Below are 20,058 nucleotides of genomic sequence, written 5' to 3' on the forward strand. Positions count from 1 at the left end.
ATGGCAGGGCCCAGGACTAAGCTGGAGGTTGTGGAGGTGCAGAGACGTGAATAGAAGGAGAGCTATCTTGGAGGCAGCACCAAGGTGATCAGTCAGCTAGAATAACACCCCAGTTCTGGTATGGATGGCTGGGTGGATGGCGGGCCATTCACAGAGACTGGGATTACAGGAGTGGTCCAGGGTGGGGTCATGAGTTTAAATTCAGATGAGTTGAATTTGAGGTGGGGGCGTCATGTAGGAACTCAGCCCCCTCCAAGATCTCAGGGAGAACAATCAACTCTGTTTCTAGGAAGCAAAGTGTGATGATCTTTAATGAAGGCCCAGAAAGGGGAGAGGTAAGTAATAACACACCCTCGCTCAAGCAGCAGAGATCAGAATCAGGTAATATGAAGAGGCCAGGCCGGAAGCATTGTGATTGGAGCAGAAATTGGGCAACTGCTTCTGACATGGGACGGGCCAGGTTCCCCACCCAGGACAAGATGGCTGCCTCCTCCCCATGAGAGATCTTCTTACTCTTAGAACATGGCAGGATTTTGGCTTCCCTCTCTCCCAGCCTCAGGGGCTGGTGCTGCTCCTCTCCAGAACATCTATGGCACGTATCAGACTCTGAACCAGGGCCCAATCTCCCAAGGTTCGTTCCGGGATCCTAAGGCCTGGGAATCACCTTTCCATCCTTACCCATCCATCGTTTCAGTAATGTTCCTCTTTCAACCTACCCTCCTGGGGCATGCTGGGAAGAGCACACTTCTGGACCAGTGGAGAGGAGAGGTGGGCAGAGGCTGGGTCAGGGACAGCTGGGGCTGAGCCTCCGCAGACATCAGGTGGACAGCCAGGAACAGGTGTGGAGGCTCTAGACATAGCCTTGGGAAGGGGTCCTCCATGCTCTAGCTGTAGGGGTCTGGGGGAGACCAGGCAGGAGAACCTGGAGCTAGCCACTGCCCTGCCTGTCCTGGAGGGAAGCTTCCCCACAAGGAGCTCAAGTGGAACCCTTCTGCCTCTCTTCTCCTACTCCTTTAGGGGACCTGCACATGGAGCCTCTTGGGACTGGTGATGACTTCTGGGGACCCACAGGGCCTGTGGCTACCAAGATGGTTGACATAGAGAGGAGCCTGTCCCACCCACCACCCCCACACTGAGTACCCATGCAAAGTCAGCACCGCACTCCCCTTTGGGTCCCCTCCTCTTGTCAAGCCAGCAGGCAGGGGCAGGGCTGAGCTACTGGGTCTGCACTTTTTATTATGGACAAAAAAATAGAAAGTTTTATTAGGAAAACTTTCAAACATACACAAAACAGAGAGTACAAGGAATATCCATGTAGCCACTACTCACCTTCAACACCGCTTTGCCCAACTGGTGTCAACTATTCATCCTTCTGTGTTTTTGATGTTGTTATAATGTTTTAAATCTAAGACATTAGATGATTTTATCCTTAATTATTTCATTATGCATTTCAAAAATAAAAGTAGACACTTTGTTCCATAACCACAATGTCATTATCACATCTAACAAAATTAACGATAAGTCTTTCATATCATCTAAAACCCAGTTCATATTCAGATTTGCTCAGTTGTCTAAAATGTGTACTTGCAGTTGGTTTGTTCTAATCAGGATTCAAACAAGGTCCACTCACTATATATGGTTTGTTATGTTTCTTAAGTATCATTTAAATCCCTTTTAATAATAACTGGTAAGTAAAAACCAACCCCATTGCTGTTGAGTCGTTCTGACTAATGTCTGCTATGTGCTAGGAGCCCTTGGCTGCTGACCAAAAGGTTGGTAGTTTGAATCCACCAGCTGCTCCTTGGAAACTCTATGGGGCAGTTCTACTCTGTTCTATAGGGTCACTATGAGTTGGAATCAACTCGACCACAACGGTTTTGCTTTTTTTTTTTACTATGTGCTAATCACCATCACGGTGGTTAGGAACACCAAGATGAGTATGGCAGCCCTTCCCTCTAAAGGCATACAGCCTCAAAATTAATAAATGTCTATATTCATAATAACGATCTTTTGTATAACACTTCTATCACTCAGGAAACACTGGCACAGATTTTATCTCAGCTGGGAAATAGTGTAACTCTTAACTTACACTCACAGAAGCTCACATCCAGGGACCCCACCCTTTACCAGATGGAGAGCCTTGAGAAAGTCAGCTCAGATCTCTGTAAAGTGTTGCTTTCAGCTCCAAGAATTTATCATTAATATTACATATTGATTGTTATCAATTACTGGTAAATAAAAAAAAGAACAAAATCCGTTGCTATTGAGTTGATTCTGACACATAGGGACCCTTTAGGATAGAGTAGAACCATCCCATGGGGTTTCCAAGTTGCAGCTGCTGATCTGAACTGTCGACCTTTTGGTTAGCAGCTGAACTCTTAACCACTGCGCCACCAGGGCTCCAACTGGTAAATCCCAGTGCCATCAAAATAGGCCCCTTAAAAACAAAAACACTTGCCTATTTCATCACCATCATCACAGTGGAAGATGACCACTCCCAGGCGTATGTTAAGCCGTTAGAATGCAGTGGGTGGTTTATTACCCACAACCCTGTGAGATAGGTGCTATTATTAGTCCCATTTACAGTGAGGAAGCTGAGACTTGGGAAGGTTGAATAACTTCCTCAGGGCTCCAAAGTCAGAGATCAGAGGAGCCAGGACTCAAACCTGATCCATCTGACTTTGAAGTCTAGGCTTGTAGCCACAGTGCCCACAGCAGGGTCTGGCACTGAGTAGGAGCTCAGTGAGTGTGTGTAGAGTAATTTAGAGTCTGCCTCTTCCTGTTCCTCCCAGAATTCACTTCCAAATGGCCAGCTCCTACCACTGGCCCAAAAGAGGTCTCCACTTTGTAGCGAGAGGGTCAGGGACCACTGAGATCGAGTTCTGTGCCTGGGACCAGTTCCTGGATGGGACTGTCCCACAGCACAGCTGGGTGGTTGCAGGGCCTCTGTTTGATATCAAGACTGAGCCAGGATCTGTGACAGCTGTGTGCCTCCCTCACTTTGTGGTCCTCCAAGATAACCAAGTAGGAGGGGATAAGGGAAGAAGGGTAGTGAAAGTAATAGTCCTAAAAGGGGCTATAGGATATCCTGGGGAGGAGGTTATGACTTCCTTTGAGAGACTGAGAGAGGACTATGGAGATGAGATTTTCCCTCATTGCACAGTGCTCTGGACATATCTTTTTTGAAGCATTTGTCTCCCAGCCTCCTGTTACTTTTGTCTGAGCTTACTTGTAAGTCCCCTAAATAGAAAGTGGTCTCCTCAATAACAATAATAATTAACATTTATTAAGTGCTCTTTACATAAATTGTATCATTCAGGGTCCCAGCAGGAAACAAACGATGTATTTGTTGATACTTTTGAAGAAATGTTTCAAAAACAAGTCTATTTAAAAAGTAAGGCTATGACCACTCTGACCAAGATCACAGTAGAGGGTCCCAGCCAGGTATGGACAGGAGTGAACTTACCAAGTTGGTAACACTTTCCTGTAAGGGCTCCTGGGACATGACTAATAATAACAATTGTGAACACATACTGAGCAGTCTGCACCAGGAACTGTGCAAGGTAGTTCCATAGATATTAATAACCCCTCAAGTTTCTAAATGACCCTGCAAATTAGGTCTCTTGTTTTTCCCCGATGTACCAATGCGGAAATTGAGGCTCAAAGAGGTGAATTCCTTGTCTAGACCTGGGATACTAACCCAGGTCCTGCTAATCTCAGGGTAAGGCCTACACCAACTCCCACCCTCACCCAGGCCCACCCAAGCCCATGTCCCCCAGTGTTCCCTAGACCTCATTCTGAACTTCATCCTGTGGCTGGACAGGATTTATTCCCTTTAGATTCTGTGCACAGGGCGAGAGGCAAAATGCACAGAGGTTGCTATTAGTTGGCAGTGCCAAGCCCAGCTCAGGAAACCAAGCCCTGGAGTCAGGCAGGGCCCCTTCAGGAATCCCAGCTGCCTGCTGTCTGGGCAGCAGCTGTTTGTCATCCTGGGAACCATGACCTCGCTCCCTATCGCAGGTCTAATTTAGGAGCTGGACACTGGTTGATTCTTCACCCTAATGTTCTACATTGAGTTATTAACTTTCCTTGGTGGGTTTCTCCCACTGGATAGAACCTAGAACATTCGGCATCTCAGCTTCACCCCAGGACCTAGCAGACCTAGCCACTTTGACATTCTTGTCCTCTTGCAAGACTGGCTACATCAATTGCAGGGCCCCGTGCAAACTGAAAATATGGTGCCCCTTGTTCAAAAGGAGCCCCGATGGCACAGTGGTTAAGAGCTCAGCTGTTAACCAAAAGGTCAGCAGTTCAAATCCACCAGCTGCTCTTTGGAAACACTACGGGGCAGTTCTACTCTGTGCTGTAGGATCGCTGAGTCAGAATCAACTGGACGGCAATGGTTTTTGTTTTGTTTTCTTGTTCAAAAATCATCAAGAATTTCAAGATGGCAACCAAACCGAAAATCAACCCTTTTGCTGTCAAGTCATTCTAACTCACAGGACCCATGTGTTTACAGAGTAGAACTGCTCCATAGGGTTTTCTTGGCTGTAATCTTTATGGCAGCAGGTTGCTAGGCCTTTCTTCCATAGTACCGCTGGGTAGGTTTGAATCAACAACCTTTAAGTTAGTAGACAAGTAAAAACCATTTGTGCCACCCAGGGACCTAAGATAGCAACAGCAGAGAATTAAACCTCAAATGCAGGGCCCTTCTGAGCACAGGGCCCTGTGTGACTGACAACATAGTCCACGTACCTATGAAGCTAGCCCTGCCCTTCTGAACCCTTCACCGCCCGCTCCCCCACGCCCATCTCCCTCTGCACACATAGACCCCTGCTCTCCACATGGACTTTCTCCTGGAAAGTGAGTTTGCTCACTTTCACTTTTGTTCTACTCCCTTCTCTAGGTGCTGCCCTGGAGAACTCTAGTTGAGCTCATTTTCCAGCTCCTCCCTCTCTCTTCCCCCCTCCCCACCCACCCGGAGCTGACCCAGACTAGATTGCTGGGCACCACAATGGTATCCCATGTGCCTCGAAACTGTTGGTTCTCTGGGATCAACATCTTCTGAACCTTACGACAATAAAGAGTCCAGAAACTCCTTGGATTCTGCAAAATGTGCCTCAAAAGATATTCTGCACCTTTTTCTTCCCAGACCCCAAGTGTTACCCAGGAGGAGAGGGTCAAGTTGTCTGAGAAAGAAACAAGAAAAAACCACAATAGTCAAGTTATGGTTCTTGGTCAAGCTGTATTTTATCCATAATAGTAACAAGTAACCCGTAGTAGTCCAAGCGCCCTACAGGCACAGACTCATTTAACAGAGTACGCTGTCAAAGCTGTCCTTGACAGATGCACAGAGATGTTAAGTAACTTGCTTAGCATCTCATAGCTGGTGAGTGCTTTTCCTGGGAGTCAAACTCAGGTGGTGCTATCATTAAACCAGTTGCCATCGAGTTGACTCTGACTCGTGACAACCCCACGTGTGTCAGAATAGAATTGTGCTCAATAAGGCTTCAGTGGCCGATGCTGGAAGTAGATCACCAAGCCTTTCTTCCAAGCAGCCTCTGGGTGAACTCAAACAGCCAACCTTCCAGTTAGCAGCCAAGTGTTTTAACTGTTGGCCCCACCCAGGAACTCCCGGTATCACTAACCCCTCTGTTATGTGGCTCTCTCTGGCTCCCATCCCTACATGGTGAGGCTCCCTGTGTCCCTCCTCCAGCATGAATGTGGGTTTACCCCTCAACACTCACCTGAGCCTGGAAGGTGCTGATGACAAACTCAGCAGGGAGGTCGGGGCTGTGGTGTCAGGCCTCAGGCCAGAGGGCAGGGTCCGAAAAAGACAGAACCCCAGGCTCCTGGGCGTGGGAGCAGCTGTGACCTGAGGCAAACACCAGGCACATAGCTGGGAAACGAGGGAGCCAATGGGCTCCCCCCTGTCGCAACACTTGCTATGCTTTGGTTCATGGTTCTACTCCCTGTCAGTCTTCCCTGTTGGGCCATGAGCTCTGCAATTTGGCGCCCATGTAACTACCTGTCCTCATCGGTCACTGACTGAGTGTTAGCGAACCTCTTTATTCACCAGAAGCCTCGAATAGCCTTCGTGGGCAGTCAAGGACGTGGGTGTGCGCAGAGAGATGAACGAAGCGCAGCTGAAGTTGAATGACCCTGGTTCAGTTGTCACTAATCCTGACATAGTGGTTAAATGCTATGGCTGCTAACCAAAAGGTCTGCAGTTCAAATCCACCAGGCACTCCTCGGAAACTCTGTGGGGCAGTTCTACTCTGTCCTATAGCGTCACTCAGTCAGAATCAACTCCACGGCAAGGAGTTTTTTAATCCAGTGTTGGCGGGGACTTTATACACCATAGAGTCCCTGGATGATCAAGCCATTAATTAAAGCACTTGGCTACTAACCAAAAGTTTGGAGGCTCAAATTCACCTTCAGAGGTGACTTGGAAAAAAGTCCTGGCAATCTACACTGAAAAATCAGCCACTGAAAACCTATGGAGTCTATAGCTCCACCCTGACATACTCACGGGGTCACTCTGAGTCAGAGGGACTCAACGGGAACTGGCTTGGTCTTTTGGGTTTATAGACCGTAACTACTGTGAATAACAAGACTCAGCTGCACATCCACAGGGCCTGGGACACTGTAAATACTTAATAAACTGTTGGTTAGTGAAGGGTTGTGAGGCCCTGGGTCTTAGACTCTGCAGCAGAAACACACTTCCCTGTGATGGGTTGTCCTGAATGTTTCTAATAAGACCATCCAAAGGGAACACAAGGTAGAAAGGCCTGGTCCTTCAGCCAATAATATTTGCCGCAGTCACCACTCAAGCTTCTTTGCCTTCAAACCAGGATCTTCCCTTTTGCTTCCCTTCTCTCTCCGACCTATGAGCACAAATCTGCTGAAGGAAGTGATTCTGCTGCAGTCTGTGGAAAGGTCTATATGAGCGAAAAGTAGGATGAACGACTCACCTCGGTTTTTCCAGGACTTTCCTGGTTTTAGCACTGCAGGTCCTGCATCCAGGAAGCCCTTCTGTCCTGTGCGTACTGGGACAGTTAGTCACCCTAGTAAGAAGGTGAGTTAGAGATGCACAGAACCTTCCAGAATTCAACCAAAATTAGCTTGGCACAGATCTTTTGTGAGCATCAGGGACTATGGCGCAGGGATCCAGTCTATTCCAGGCTGTTGCTGGGTATGTGGGCTTTGGAAAATCACTTCCTGGCCCGCAACCCCGGGGTTTATTTCCCCCATCTGGCAAATAAGGAAGTTCTAGCATGGTGGAGGGCAAGGGGACACCAGTGCACTTAATGTCGCTGATGGCAGTATCTCTGTGAAAAGCAATTTGGCAAAACGGAGTAAATCATAAAAATCTTCATGTCCTTTGATACACTTTTCTCATCCTTTGGTACTTACTGATTCTAAGGCCATAACCCAAGACCAGAACCAAACCAAACCCATTGCCATCAAGTCGATTCCGACTCATAGCGACCCTATAGGACCCAAGGGAAATAGAAAAACTCTCCGCAGAAATACGTGCGTTGAGATACTATTTGTCATGTGAGGAGTGGAAAACAACCTCGCTGCTGAAATAAGAGACGAAATGTTAATTACAGGATGCTGCACCCACCTGCAGAAATCATATGTGGGCTCTAAAAAGGTCTGACAGATGCTCGGGACAATTTAAACTGATGAGGAAAAAGCAGGAGACAAAGCTACATGTACTGTGATGAAACGTGAGGATGTGTTCCTGGAGAGAAAGACCGAAATAGGAAAGAAAAAGTAGGTAATAGTTGTATTGTCTGAGTGGTAGGGTCATAGGTGAATTCTTGCTTATTTTGTTCAGACTGTGTTATGTTATTTTTCAAAGAACAAAAGCAATTCATAAAGAGATGCTGAAGTTATGGCTTCCATGAACCTTTCTGCAATTACGATCATTCTGCAATGTTCTGACTGGTACCCACCCAGGCTAAGAGCCTTGTCCGGCTGGCTGTATGTCCCTGTGGGCCAGAAACCACCTGCACTGAGGCAGTTGCTAGGCAATGCAGGGATAGAGCCAGGACTCCTGACCTCTAGTCCAGTGTCTCTCCCACCACCAGTGCTGATCTGAGTTCTTGAATACAATCAAAGGAACCAATTTGGGCTAATATAGCCAGAAAATAAATGTATGTACTGCATAGACTTAACAAAAGGTTAGGCAGCAGGCTTAAAAAAGAGCAGTGACCAAGGGACGCTGAGAAGCCAAGGGCATAGCCAAGGTCACACCAAGAAAAATCTGGGGAGGCCACTGCTGCAAACGCAGCCCCTACGGGACCCTCCCTGCCATGGTGGCCACTGGACACTGACACCACCAAAATGATCTCTGTTTTTTCATCTTTGCTTCACTTTCTCTAGACTCAAGGTCCTGATTAGAAGCATCCATTCAGTCAAGTCTCAGACACACACCTGTGTCGTAGCTTCCGGGTAGTAGGAGCTTCCTGAGTGGGGATGCTCAGCTTGCCTCCTACCAGCAACCACTAGTGGGTGTAGGGAGGGTCTTTCCAAAAAGAGTTTGAATGGTGGGTGGCCAAGCACTTGACAAATGTACCCAAGTGTTGGCCACTCCATTTTCCCACGCTCCCTTCCTCATTCTTGCTCTCTACCTGCCTGGAGTCAGACCTGCCGGTATCACTGAATGCCCACTCGTAACCATGTGTTTAATACGGGGCTGGCCTGTATTTGAGCTTGGATTAAGGGGGTCCTGTGATGCTCCCACCCTAGGGACAAGTGTTGCCCACAGCCTCCAAAGCCTGAAACTCAAGCATATCCCCTCCCTGTAGTGATGCTCCCACCCTAGGGACAAGTGTTGCCCACAGCCTCCAAAGCCTGAAACTCAAGCATATCCCCTCCCTGTAGTGAGTTCCCCCAGGAAGGCTGCTGTGCCTAAGCCTTGGAGCCCGCTACACAGCCAGAGCCTGGCTCAACAAGGGGACTAAATCTATGCATCTTGAATCCATTCTTTGACAGAGAGCCTTGCAGACATTTCCATGTTGCAAGTGGCCTACATTAAAGAGGAGGGGATGCTTCTGGGGTAGCCAGAGTAGAGCAATCTTCCACAATCCTGGAAAGCCCCAACTTTTCCCCATGGGAGTTTCACTGAGAATACCCTGTGCTGCTCAGAGCTACATCCCCATCACCTCCATCATGTTGCGTTACCATCACTTCCACTGTGAAGAAGTCACGTTCCACCTCTACCTGATCCCCAGTGACTGCTCCACTCAGAAGGTGACTCTGACAGCGAGAAAGGCCAGGCCAGGCTGGGCTGACGACCAGCAAGCAATGCAGCCAGAGAGTGCCCTAGATAAGCCCTCAACTGGGAGTAGGGGTTGGCCTCTTATAAGTGTGAAACTTGACAAGCACCAGTGATCCTGCCCCTTGCTCAGCTGTGGACTGGCCTTTATTCTCGCTCCACCCCCCCCAACTCTCCCCCAGTTGGACTTGCAGCTCCATCACTATCGCTAGACGACCTTTTGCAGCCTCTTTCCAGGAGCCAAAGGATGAGAGGGATCCCTGCCCAGAACTCTAGCCTTTCCCCATTCTCTCTTCTTCTCTTGCAATGCCCGTATTCCCACCCTGGACATGGCAGAGACCAAGTGTGGGGCTTTCTGTACAGCACTGCATGGGGATCAGAGATGCAAGGGTGCTATAGCACCCCTCGCCCTCACAAACACACTGAAGCACAGCTCATCTTATTCAGAACAGACTCCACAGAGATGAATCTCTGAGCCAGACACCCGTCCTCCCTACCCTTTCGTCATTGCTCCATATAGTCCTTAGGCCATAGATGATGAAGAAGAGAAGTTCCAGTCTGTTGGATTACACAATCCACCCCTGCCAACCCCACTCTACGTGGGCTCCCGCTCGTTGTGTCCAACTCAGAGAACCTGGAAATGATCCCTGAGGTGAGCAGCCCAGATGTTCATCCCCTTACGGGGATCAGAAATCCTGCTTGGGAATAGCGTGTGGGGCAGGAATTAAAGTTTTCCCAGGGATGGGGTGAATTGGCATTGGGCAGAAAGAGAGTAGGATTTGGGGTGAGCAGGAATGTTTGAAAGATTGTGGGGAAATGAGGTTAGGGAGAATCCCATCTAGGATAGGGAGGATGATGAGGTTTGATTTGGAAGCTGTATTGGTTTCCTAGGACTGCTGTAACAAAATACAACAAACTGGTTGGCTTAAAATAGCAGAAACGTACTCATAAACAGTTTTGGAGGCTACGAATCTGAAACCAGAGTGTTAGTAGTACTAATTCCTTTTTAAAACTCCATGTCTCTCTCCTAGCTTCTGGTGATGGCTGGCACTTCTTGGCGTCCCTTGGCTTGTGGCAGCATACTCCACAGTCTCTGCCTCTGTCTTCACATGGCTGTCTTCCCCAAGTGTCTGTCTCTGTGTCACTTCTGCTCTTTTTATAAGAACACCAGTCACGTTGGGTTAAGGCTCACCGTACTGCAATATGACCTCATGTTAACTAATTACATCTTCAATAACCTTATTTCCAAATAAAGTGACAGGTGTCAGGGGTTAGGAATTGAATATATCTTTTGGGGGAACACAAATCAATTCATAACAGGAAGACTGAGAAATGTCTGCTTTATAAGATATCAATGCCCTCCAGTCAATAACCCCCAGGAACACACCTGTAGTTGAACATGTTGGGTCTATGACTCACTGCAGTGAAGCTGAACACACACCATGGGGAACCGTGGGGCAACTCAGTAAGAGGGTGTTAGAAAGAACCTAGGATTTGCGCCTTAGTTGGGAAGAGTTAAGGAAACAGAAATTCACTCTAGATTGGGTGCTGTCAAGAAGCACGTGAAAAACCCTGTTGGGTCAAGTTGATTCCCAACTCATAGCGACCCTGTAGGACAGAGGAGAACTGCCCCATAGGGCTTCCAAGAAGCGCTTGGTGGATTCGAACTGCTGACCTTTTGGTTAGCAGCTGACCTCTTAACCATTACACCAAAAGGGTTTCCAATATGTTGGCATTATAAATCTCAATAAGCCTATAGAGAGGGCAGACTAGAGCAAGGATAAAGCTGCAATTGCTAAACAAGTAGCAGCCATCCAATTAACAAGGAGGGGTTGGCGTTGGGTATTTTTGGGGTTGCCTAGCAACCCGGTCTGAAATGGATGTTCTGTGACATTGCTTATGTCCAACAGGAAAATAACATGGCTTAAAAATAACAACACTGAGGTCCAGCCGTGAGTATCGGATCAGTTCCTGGACATCAGGAGCTGCTTTCTGTTTCCTTCTCAACTCCCACTCTCCCCCTGCCTGTCCACCACCACTCCCTTTGCTCAAGGCAGATGCAGTTTGGCCACTGGACAGCAATTCATAATATCTAGCTCTTCACCATTACTGAGCTTTTGCTCATTAGGATCAGAGATGTGACCATTGAACGTGGTCTATATTTGAATCAGAATTAATCTTCCTTTCTCCTTCTGTTATGATTTGTTGAACCATCTGATGTAACAATGGCTGTGCAGTAATATTTAGGACTCAGGACAGGATACATCGGCCAACTACAACACAGGCAATGATCAAAAATGAAATGACTATTAGTCTTTGCCACAGGCATCGAAACCAGAGATCTAAATTATCTCCCAGAATCCACGAGGGTCTGTTTTAGAAAGCCAGGAGGCTTGCTTTCTTTTCTCCCTAGTCACAAACCGTTCTCCTTGTCCTGCAGTATTTACACAGGTACAATAGGAAGTATTTGTTATAGCACAGATTCACCTTTGGCTAGCTATTAAATTTTTGTCAACAGGGTCAGGTAGGGGGATTTACACAGGTACAATAGGAAGTATTTGTTATAGCACAGATTCACCTTTGGCTAGCTATTAAATTTTTGTCAACAGGGTCAGGTAGGGGGTGATAGATCCAGCAATTTAACTAAACTGAATTAAATGTAACTAAATTCAGAGCATTGGCTATGGTCTAGGAAAAATGTATAAGAGAATTTTGTTCTTGCCCAAGTGCTAGAGGAGACCATAGGTGAGTTAGAAATAATAGGACAGAGACAAGGGAGATCAGATTAGTAGAATAATAAGCAAAGATTATAGTTGAATAAAGGGATAGGAAAGGATGTTGAAGGATTAGAAAAATTAATCTTGTTCTTCTTGAGCAGAAGCTGTTCATCTCTAAAGTCAGGATTCTTGGGAATCCTCAGTTGAAGGTCTCCAGATGGAATAAATGCCTAGTAGTCAGAAGGAATGGAGTTGCTGTGTGCTACAAATGATTAAGCACTCAACTACAAACCAAAAGGTTGGTGGTTCAAGCCCACCCAAAGGCACCTTTAAAGTCCTGACAATCTACTTTTGAAAGGTCACAGCCAGTGTGCCACCATGACTAAGAGTCAACTTGGTGCCAACTATTTTTAGCTTAGTTAGGAGAGAGTGATGTATATCTTTTGAGTTGGGAAACATGAATCCAAGAATCAATATCTTGGAGTTTTACTGCTGTGTCAGTTGTTAATAAGGGATGAGAGACATGATTCAGTCATTCAAAAAATATTTATCAAGTGCCAAGTATGTGCTGTCCTCAGCACTGTGGATATTTCAGTAAGCGAGACAGGCTAATCTCTGCCCTAGTGAATATTACATCCTGGTATGATGAGACCTACAGTAAATAAAAAAAAAATAATGATCAAGTACCACGAAGAGCTGTGAAAAAAATAGAACAAGGCCATGCAAGAGAGTGACTTGGGTTACCCTAGATGGGGTGGTCAGGGAAACCTCCCTGAGGAGGTGATATTTGAGCTGAGCCCTGAGTGACAAGAAGGTTTAAGCACCTGGAGATTATAGAGGTGGAAGCAAACTTGACACCTTCAGGCGACAAAAAGGAGGCCAGTGTAGCAGGCCTTAGTAAGTATAGCAAAAGAGGGGAGAAAGATGGGTTCAGACAAGAGGTAAATGTCTCCCAAGATTTATTGGTCCTGTTGGCTCTGATATGGAGTTTGAATTTTGCTCTAAGTGCAATAGAAAGCCTTGCAGGGTATGAAACATGGTTAAAGCAAGACCTGACTTTCTTTCATAAAGAAGCCTCTGGCTGCTGGGTGGAGAATGGATGGATGATAAGGGGGCAGAGAGATAAGTTGAAAGGCTGTTGCAAGTATTGGTGGTGGCTTGATTAGGGAGGTACAGTGTAGATAAAGTTGATGAATTTGGGGTATATTTTGGAGATATAGCCAACAGGACTTTGTGGATTGGCTGTATATGGGTAAAGAAAGGAAGAAGTTAAGAATGGTGCCTAAATTTGGAACCTGGGTGCTCAGTGGATGGTGGTGCCTTATACCCAGTATGGGGAAAAAGGAGGAGGAGCATGTTTGGAAAACATTTGGAAATCAAGCGTTCTGTCTTGGATGTTGTCACGGGTTGAATTGTAACCCCCCAAAAATGTGTGTATCGACTTGGTTAGGCCATGATTTCCGGTACTGTGTGGTTGTCCTCCATTTTGTGATTGTAATTTTATGTTAGAGAGGATTAGGGTGGGATTACCAGGCAACTCCAATGTAAAGGGCATTTCCCTGGGGTGTGGCCTGCACCAGGTTTTATCTTACATGATAAAAGGAACCAGAAGCAAGTAGAGAATGGGAACCTCATACCACCAAGAAAGCAGCACCAGGAACAGAGCATCCTTTGGACCTGAGATTCCTGCACTGAGATGCTCCCAGACCAAGGGAAGACTGATGACAAGGACTTTCCTCCAGAGCTGGTAGAGAGAAAAAGTCTTCCTCTGGAGCTGGCGCCATGAATTCAGACTTCTAGCCTACTGGACTGTGAGAGAATAAACTTCTCTTTGTTAAAGCCATCCGCTTGTGGTATTTCTGTTATAGCAGCACTAGATGACTAAGACATATGTGATTTAGGAAAGAGAATGGATATAAATTTTCTGTTGATTCAAAGTGGGTGAAGTTTAGGATCCACTGAGAAGACAGGCTTTGGGCTGGAGGAATGAGAGTTTTCGTTCAAGATGGGGGAAACAGAGGGAGAAGGACCTGGTTCAAGATGGAACGGAGAAGAATCTGGTTTAGGATGTGTGAGCAGTACTTTTACGGATGTCTTGTTCTGCATCAGGATTGTAGGAAATTATGAAAAGTACAGTGTCTGAAGGCTCTGATTGATTTCAGCACAGGACTTAATCAGAGTATCCCTATGGGATTGAAGAGGGCCAAAAAGGTGTCGGGTGGAAAAAGCCTCACTTGCAGGAGGAATGGTGGCTTCCCGCATGGTCTCTCCTCTTTCTCCAGGAGCTGGAGCTCTGCTGTAGGAGCCCTGGAGAATCCCAGCTCTTCTCTGAGTTCTACACTGGCCACTGGGGTCAGGGATCAGGCTGGAAATGAGAGACAAGAAAGATGGGGTACAGGGAGTCCCTGACAGAGCTGGAGAAAAGTGTGGTGCAGAATTAAGATTCATGAGAAAAGACCAGACGTAATGGCCTGACTGAGACTAGAAGAACCCTCGAAGACATGGCCCCCCGGATTCTCTGTTAACCCAGGGCTAAAACCATTTCTGAAGCCCCCTCTTCAGACAAAGATTAGACTGGACTATAAAATATAAGATAATACTTGTGAAGAGTGTGCTTCTTAGTTCAAGTAGATACAAGAGACTAAATGGGCAGCTCCTGTCCAGAGGCAGGATGAGAGGGTAGAAAGGGACAGGAGCTGGTTGAATGGACATGGGAAATGCAGGGTGGAAAGGGGGAGTGTGTTGTCACATTATGGGGATTGCAACCAGTGTCACAAAACAATTAGTGTATAAATTTTTGTATGAGAAATTATAAACTTTCACCTAAAGCACAATTAAAAAAAAAAGATGGAGTTGTGATATGGAAGGCCTTGGTAAAATCAGGACAAATCTAGGGAGTTCAGAGATGAAAAGAAAAGTCAATAAAAGTGTGTGTGTGTGTGTGTGTGTGTGTGTCAGGGAGGCCATTGTATCATCACAATTTACTGACAAGAAGACATATCCCAGAGAAGTGGCTTTTTCAAGCTACATCATAGCTGGTATGACCAGAATTTAAACTCAAGTCAATCTGACTCCAAGATCCACGCTCTTTCCATGCACCATGTTGTCTACAAACTGCCCTTGAATTAACAGAGTTTGACGTTCACAAGGCCTTTGGCAAAGTTTCTCATGATAGCTTGGATGCGACATGAACGAGTAAGAACTAGGTGGTCACATGGTTGTGTGGATGAAGCCACCTTTGGCAACATCAGAGACACTCTCACTTCAATCATTCAGATATTTTCAAGGCAGACAATAGAAAATCAAGCAGGAATGGGGGAAACCTAATGGCCTCTTAGTCCAGCACCCCCCAAGAGCCAAAATCCCCTAAATGTCCCTTTCAGGGGCGACCAGCCCGTTTCAGCTGTTGAAATATGATAGGGCTGCCTCTTGAGCTGCTAGGAGCAGCTTCCTTCCCAACGTGGTGGAAGGAGGGTGAGGTTTATTCAGTCTAGGTTTGGGTGCAGCCACAGATGGAGAACTAACTAAGCCCTAGCATCAGGCCTGGGTTTGAATCCTACTCTGGCAGTTACTTGTGTGATCTTGGGCAGTTACAGCATCTGAGTCTTGGATTCCTCACCTGTAAAGTGGGAATCATAATACCTACCTTGCAGGATTGCTGCAAAGATTAAATAAAATGGTGTATATACATGCCTCACGCACATGCCTCATGCGATGGTCCTTAATAAATTGCAGCAACATGTTTCTTTGTCCTCATAATAAGCCTATATCTCCCTCCTATCAGTCTTAATTCTGTTACTCGGAGCTGACGGAAGTCTAATTCCTTCCCAATGAGAAAGCCCTTCAGATACTTGAAAACTGAGATCCCGGCCTCCCTTAAGCCATCTCTTATGCAAGCTAAACATCTGCAGCTCCTTCCGTCGTTCCTCTTATATTTTGGTTTTTAAATTCTTTGCCATCTCAACCGTCTTCCTTAGTAGATGCTCCCGTTTGTGGATGGAGTCAGGATTGACTCCAAGACTGTCCAGTGAGCAAGCAGAGTGTGGAACACCCTCCTCCCTCCACCCAAATGGACCTAGTGCTCCCAGTAATGCAACCTGAACCCCTTGTCTCATTGTGCCTGCCTTTCCACACTGTTAGGTCACTGAACTTGGGAGGAACCCAAACTCTCAGGGTTTGTTCACGTGAGCTGCTGGGAAGTCCTTTCCTCCCCTTATGCAAGTAATCATTTAAGCATCTTCCATTTTTGTTGGTTTTTTTCCTACTAAAATTCACCCAGTGCTCCCATGTGCCCGTATTTGTGTGATCTTGATTCTGACACCCAAATCCAAAACAAAGAGATTTGCTCTGTGTGAGTCTAGAAGGCCAAACAAGAACAAGATGTTAGGCTTCTGCTCAGAATAAGGAGATCTCAAATAGTTTAAGCTCTCTAGCAAAAGACTTAATTAGCTCTTCACCAGCGGTTCTGATCAAGCCAAGACTGGATAAAACCATGTCCGGGGTATTTAGGAGAAATGGCTGTTGCTCGTTCTGATGCCTTCTCTTCCTATTAGTCTGTGACCAGGGCTTCTGGGCCTCAGTTTCCCCATATGCAGAAGGAAAAGATTCACCTAGATAATCTCCAAGGGCTCTTTCAGCCTCCCAGATTTCACGGGATGACCTGTAGCTGGTTCACACAATCAAAGCATCTCAGAAGTGGACGGGCATTTGGAGGTGTGCTGTGTGTGTTAATAACTAGTGCTGTTAAACATGTACTTCATTTCTGTTTTCCTCCAGGAGATCTCAGACCTGCAGCTACCCCGGTCCCTCCACACCGGACAGGTTAATAATAGCCCTTAGAGACCACAGGAGCTGTGGCAGTTCTGAGGGTGTCTGATCCTGGAGGGAAAGAAAGAGGGAAAGGAGGGGACTCTGTTATTGCAAACGTCACAAGGGATCAGACCTTGGAGAGTGGGTGTGTGTTTAGAGTGTCCTCTTGCCTTTCCATATTCACTCTCCATGGAGGTCCTGGCACCTCTGCCTGGACACCCTCAAATGTCCCTATCATGACCTCCCTCCATCCCCAGCCCTCAATCTTAATCCCACCTCGCCCCCCTCAGGCAGAATGCTAGGCTGGATGCTGATGTGAGGGAGGGAGAAGTGCCTTTCTGGTGGTCAAATGGCCATACTGGGGAGAAGGAGGTCAGGGCCTTATAGGGGGAGGAGCAGGTCAGGACCTTATGGGGGAGAAAGAGGTCAGGGCCTTATGGGGGAGGAGGAAGTCAGAGCCTTAAAGAGGGAGGAGGAGGTCAGGGCCTTATAGGGGGAGGAAGAGGTCAGGGCCTTACAGGGGGAGGAAGAGGTCAGGGCCTTATAGGGGGAGGGGGAGGTCAGTAGCAGACCCTTCCGAGATTTGGAATGGTTTGTGAATATGTGCAAAAAAAAAGATGTATTTTTCAGTTGCTCGGTTGTTGGGCTTAGCTTTTCTCCCGGCTCAAACATGTGCTCTGCTGTTTATGAAGCCTAGATGGATTAATGGAGCCAGGAGAGGGGTAAAGAAAGAGGCAGCAGGAGGAATGGAGCCTAGGTCTCAGCTGGGACGTCTCCTCCTGTGGGAAGCCATTCCCTGGCCTTGCCCCTGGCTGAGACATCACTGCTTTGTGGTCCTACAGCAGCCTGTGTGCCCTATCAGGCACTCAGTATACTGCATTGTCCCTGCTGCCTCAGGGCCTCTCTCCCCCCAGCCTTTGGTAAGTTGCCTGAGGACAAGAAGCATGTGGGACCTGCTCATCCAGTTTTCCCAGTGCCTAGTACTGTGCCTCTACCACCCATCTGTCAATCTGTCATACTGTGGCAGGTTGCATGTCGATATGATGCTGGAAGCTATGCCACCAGTATTTCAAACACCAGCAGGGTCACCCATGGTGGACAGGTTTCAGTGGAGTGTCCAAACTAAGGCAGGCTAGGAAAAAAGGCCTGGCAATCTACTGCCACAAATCAGCCGGTGAAAACCCTATGGATCATAACAGGATGTTGTCCAGTATAGTGCTGGGAAATGAGCCCCCTAGGTTGGAAGACACTACACAATAGTTGCAACAATGGACTCAAACATGCCAGTGATCATGAAGATGGCACAACACTGGGCAATGTTTTGTTCTACTATATTTAATGTTGCTATGAGTCAGAGCCAACTCAGGACAACTAACAACGACAGTACAGTGCCTGGCACGTGGTGAGTAGTAAGTGAGGGTTTACTAATGGGTAAATGATCTAGGTCCCCAGAGACCTCTCTTAATTCCCTTCCTGGCTACCTTCCCATCCATGTGACATTGAGGCCCACCCTAGCAACAATCCCCAAATTAGTAGGCTACTCCCATGACCCCACTGAATCAGTAATGTTTTAACTGGACTCATTGGTATGCTATCCCTGCCCAAGATACAGAAGGACAAGTTGATTGCATCTCCCTCCCCACTCAGTCACCCTCCTTCCTCAGAGTCACTTCTCCCTGCCATCCACTTGGGCCCCCACCCCTGCCCTTCCCGTCCTCTGTACAGCCTTGAGGGTCTCTTCTCTGGTCTCCCTGTCTCTGAGGGCTGTTCTGAGGGTTAAATGAGACAATACATGCATGTGCTCAGATCAGTGTCCAGCACACAGTAAGAACACGATAAGTGATGGGTGCACTCTCTTGGTTTCACTGCTCACTGGGTGGGTGAGGGAGTTCAGCAAATCTCAACCTCCCTCAACTACCCTGAAGGGGAGTTCAGTAGGGCTAGTGCACAATCATCAAAACATTGAGAAGGGAAGAGCCCACGCCTGTGGCATCAGTTGCAGCTCCATCATAAGCATGCGCCAGAGGGGCCACCTTCTGGATCCACTGACTTGTTTGCTCACACCACATTGCTAACATTTTCAGTAAATGTAGTTGACTCTGCCGGGATCTTCCTCTGGAGAAGAGAGGGCGTTCCTGAACTTTTGGATCCCAGCTCTTGGAGCTGATCTGTGATGGAAGGGAATTCTGGAAGGACACCCAACTGTGACACCCTCTGGTCCCGGGTTGTATAAGCCTGTGTAGAAGTGAGACTGTCAGACCTCTGCACCTGAGACTCTGGCTCTGCATTTCCCAGGACAAGAAAGCTGTGCATAGTGAGCTTGCTGATTTGAATGGATTCCAGACCAGCTGCCTCTGTCAGCAATGTTCTATACATGTGGCAGGTGTATGACTTGCAACTGAATTTAATGTCCTTGGCCACCTTAAGAGAAAGACACATATTCCGTATTTAATTTAGAGCTCATTTCTGCTCCAAACGGCCAGAGCCATCATGTAAGCCCCGCAGAGCCATGGGAGAGTATTCTGAGGACAAATCTATTTGCTTCTATTGCCTTGCCCTGGGTATCACATTGCCTAGGACAGTGCTCATTGCTGGGTTCTGATCCATTCCAGTCTCAAGGTAAACCCGGATGTCCCTAGAGGAAGCTCTGATCCTCTCCACCAGGTACTGCAGCTGGAGTCTGTAGCTCTGCCCAACGCCTTGTCCTCCAATTTTTAACATTTTACCTGGGAGTATGATGATTGCTGGCGTCACATGGTTGAAAGTTGTTGCAGGAAGGGTTTCTGGGAAGCCTCCAACTTCCTCCCATGCCACCTCTAAGGAGTGTCCAACCTTTGGAGGAGACCCAACAGCCCTCACTGCCTTGCTGAGGGTATGAGGCTATTTTCAACAGCTTTTTTGTGGGTGTGTCAGATGCCTGGGTGATGCAAATGGTTTGCGATGGGCTGCTAATCTAAAGCTCAGCAGTTTGAGCCCACCCAATGGCACTGTGGAAGACAGGCCTGACAATCTGCTACCATAAAGATTACAGCCAAGAACACCCTGTGGAGCAGTTCTACTCTGTAACAGAATCGACTCAACAGCAACGGATTTAGGTTTTTTTTGGGGGGGGCAGGTGGGTGTGTAAAAAAGTGGAGCCCAGTTGACACACTGGTTAAGAGTTTGGCTGCTAACCAAAAAGGTTGGCAGTTCAAATCCACCAGCCACTCCTTGGAAACCCTATGGGGCAGTTCTACTCTGTCC

At 47.2% G+C, this 20,058-nt stretch overlaps 1 protein-coding gene across 1 annotated transcript; it reads left to right on the top strand.

Annotated features, from left to right (window-relative positions):
- LOC100653868 (NACHT, LRR and PYD domains-containing protein 1) lies at window positions 1-15,203 on the top strand. The gene is given in 11 exon segments (XM_023556142.2): window positions 1-46; window positions 211-497; window positions 933-1,132; window positions 2,793-3,024; window positions 4,830-4,863; window positions 9,007-9,066; window positions 9,069-9,122; window positions 9,125-9,264; window positions 9,817-9,888; window positions 14,181-14,352; window positions 14,355-15,203. Coding segments are annotated over 11 exon segments (1,416 nt in total). The 3' UTR covers window positions 14,474-15,203.
- Window positions 15,204-20,058: the final 4,855 nt, after the last annotated feature.

Source organism: Loxodonta africana, chromosome 18, assembly GCF_030014295.1.
Source record: "Loxodonta africana isolate mLoxAfr1 chromosome 18, mLoxAfr1.hap2, whole genome shotgun sequence".
Taxonomy (NCBI): domain Eukaryota; kingdom Metazoa; phylum Chordata; class Mammalia; order Proboscidea; family Elephantidae; genus Loxodonta; species Loxodonta africana.